This window comes from Mandrillus leucophaeus, unplaced genomic scaffold (assembly GCF_000951045.1).
Source record: "Mandrillus leucophaeus isolate KB7577 unplaced genomic scaffold, Mleu.le_1.0 Scaffold13, whole genome shotgun sequence".
NCBI lineage: Eukaryota > Metazoa > Chordata > Mammalia > Primates > Cercopithecidae > Mandrillus > Mandrillus leucophaeus.
The window spans coordinates 5,571,451-5,574,717 of NW_012101254.1; the positions used below are offsets into that span (position 1 = coordinate 5,571,451).

General features: G+C 39.1%; 1 protein-coding gene across 1 annotated transcript in view; it reads right to left on the bottom strand.

Annotated features, from left to right (window-relative positions):
* The window catches only part of DRC1 (dynein regulatory complex subunit 1), a 59,922-nt gene extending 57,471 nt beyond the window's left edge, over positions 1-2,451 (bottom strand). Inside the window, exon 1 of the mRNA XM_011972736.1 lies at positions 2,411-2,451. Within this exon, the coding sequence (XP_011828126.1) occupies positions 2,411-2,451 (41 nt within the window). The remainder of the gene's footprint in view (positions 1-2,410) is intronic.
* Positions 2,452-3,267: the final 816 nt, after the last annotated feature.

Consider the following 3,267-nt stretch of genomic DNA (forward strand, 5'->3'; position numbering starts at 1 on the left):
ACTTTCACTCACCGCTGGAAAGGGACCTCCTAGGAGGACAGTTTGCCAAAATCTATTAACTGTTTAAATTGAAATATTAAGGGGAAAGGGAGGAATAGGGAGAGATTTGTTAAAGGATACAGAATGACAGGTTCTAGTGTTCTGTACCACTGGAGGGTGACTGTAGTCAATAATATATAGTTTCAAATAGCAATGAGGATATCGAGCAATCCCAACACAAAGAAATGACAAATGTTTGAGATGATAGATATGCTAATTACCAGACCTGATCACTATACATTATATGCATTGAAACATTACTATGTACCCCATAAACATATATAACCATTATTTGCCTTTTTTTTTTTTTTTTTTTGACAGTGTCTTGCTCAATTGCCCAGGCTGGAGTGCAGTGGCATAGTCTTGGCTCACCGCAACCTCTGCCTCCTGGGTTCAAGCAATCCTCCTTCCTCAGCTTCCCGAGTAGCTGGGACTACAGGGATGTGCCACCACACCCGGCTAATGTTTATTGTATTTTTAGTAGAGACAAGGTTTTACCATGTTGGCCAGGGTGATCTCAGACTCCTGACCTCAGGCGATCTGCCCACCTCGGCCTCCCAAAGTGTCAGGATTACAGACATGAACCACTCCGCCCGGCCTGCCAAATTTTTTAAAATACTAAACATTTTTTAAACTGAACAAAGTACAGACAGAGGAAGAAATATTTTCATGGGGCATACAACTACAGTTTTAGAGGTCAAAGGAATGAAACAAACAAACAAAGAAAAACCACTAAACAAGAAAGTCAGAAAGTATGAATGAATTATGATTAAATATGAATGGGAAAATGAATGCTCAATTTTCAATTCCTTTGTAAATAGTTCATAAGTGAGTTAAATTTAGAAAATTGTTAAAAACTGAAAAAACTAGATAAAAACATATTTATTTGTATATGCACAAAAATAAATTAGCATATCCATTCACTAGGCAATTCTAGTTAAAAGAATCATCGCAAGGAGATCATGGATCTAGTTATGGCTCATTGGGGTCACAACTACATCAGTTTTATTCAGCATTGTATACATAGCACCTAGCACAATATTTGATATGTAGTATGTGCTCAACAAATATTTTTTTGAAACATATACAGATGTATCTGTATGTTCATTCCAATTACTTGTAATATTAAAAAACTAGATATGACAAAATCCATCAATAGGGGAATCGATAAAGGAATCATGGGATTCTCTAACACGAGAATAAAGGTGACCTAGAAAGACATCCAAGATACATTATATGAGAAAGGGAAGAGGCAGCACAATATAAAGCCTGAGCCGAGTTTGATTTGAAATGTAGACAGTATGTACACAAGAAAAACAGGGGGAACACCACAAAGTAGTCGATATCCCTCAGGGGTGGCCTTATGGGTGATTTTCAGATTCTCTGAAGATTAAAAAAAAAATGTTTACAATAAGGATAAATCACTTTTGACTCAATAAAACATAAAGCTTATTTATTCATGTTTTTGTAAGAGAAATAACAGGAGACCTCCAAGAGAGTGAGGCAGGCAAGTAGGGCTGTTACAGATGAGAGGGACTTCGGGAAGGGAGCCAGGTGATGTCCATTCACCTTGATGACTGACCAGCATCTAGACTGTGCTCCTCAACTGGTAGGCAATGCTGGTTCATACTAATAAGCTCATACAGGCCGGGCACAGTGGCTCATGTCTGTAATCCCAGCACTTTGGGAGGCCGAGGCAGGCAGATCACGAGGTCAGGAGATCGAGATCAGCCTGACCAACATGGTGAAACTCCATCTCTACTAAAAATACAAAAATTAGCTGGGTGTGGTGGTGCGTGCCTGTAATTCTAGCTACTCAGGAGGCTGAGGCTGGAGAATCGCTTGAACCCGGGAGGCGGAGGTTGCAGTGAGCAGGGATTGCGCTCTAGCCTGGGTGACAGAACAAGACTCCATCTCAAAAAAAAAAAAAAAAAAAACTTCATACAAAAGACTGGCTGGCTCATACTAACAAGCTCACAAAAGAAAAACATAGAATTTATTTTAGCAAGTACAACCATCACACAGGCAGTGTGCGTTTTCGTGCCCTGTGACCAGCACATCTCTGTGGGCTGATCTACGAAGGGGATCAAACTCTGACTGAGAACTCCCTTGATCTGTAGGACTGACTGCCATGGTTCAGAGGCTCACAATGGGGATAATTTGCCACAAGAACAGTTGAGTCCCTCATCCCTGGGAAGGTTTTTGAGAAATCTGGCTATATGGGCTTCCCTTGCTAAGGAAGGTACCTGGGCATTCACCTTCAGCTTTTATAGCCTTTTTTCAGAAAAAGAAGGATGAACTGATTTGATTTTATATCTTACTAAGTCTAGTCACACTTAATTCTACATCCAATAAGTTTACACTAACTCACCTTAATTGGAATGTGGGGATGCTGACAAATTCATCAAACATTTAGACCACTGCTTAGGTTATTTCTATCTTTCCATTTGTGTGAATTTTACTAATTAGATTCTGAGAAGGCAATCTTACTCATTTTTAATTTGGGGAACTGCCTTACCATCATCTTCATATACTGCCTCAAAAGGTATGAAGCAGGAAAGAGAGGGGAGGAGGCATGGAAGTCATGAGCTGTGTCACATGGTTTAGAAAAAAGTTCAAAGAAAAAAGAGAACTAGATATTAGTAGAAACCAAGCACCTACCTTAGTCCACTGACTATGCTAAACACCCTACATGCATTATTCTCATTCAATCCTTCACATAGTGTAATTGTGGTAATATTAATCCCATTTTATAGATGAGGAAACTAAGGCTTAGAAAAAAGTAAAAAGCTCTTTAAAGTTTGCAGAGTTGAACGTGACTAAGAAACAGCCATTTTATGAAAACTTTGGGAGGTTTTAAGAAAACTCAGAATGAAAAGAAGAAGAAAAATTGAAGGAACAGTTGTAAAGTTTTCTTTCAGGAAATTTGTGAACAGAGGAAAAAAGATGAGAGTGGGAAGAGGAGCCAGACCCTTTGGGGGCATAGGGTTTTTTTTTTTTTTTTAAGTTTTGGTAGCCCCAAGAGTGCTTACATAGTATCTACCTGGTACGCGTCATCAGGAACTTGGGAGGTGTTTGAGGTTTACAGATAAAAGGGAGGGAATAACTGCTACCACAATCAAGAGCACGGGAGGGAAAGGGATTAAGAGAGAACAGCTTGGGTTAAAACATGGGGCATTTTCTTCCTGTCTTCAAGCCTGTTACTGAAATTTTTTTTTTTTTTTTTTT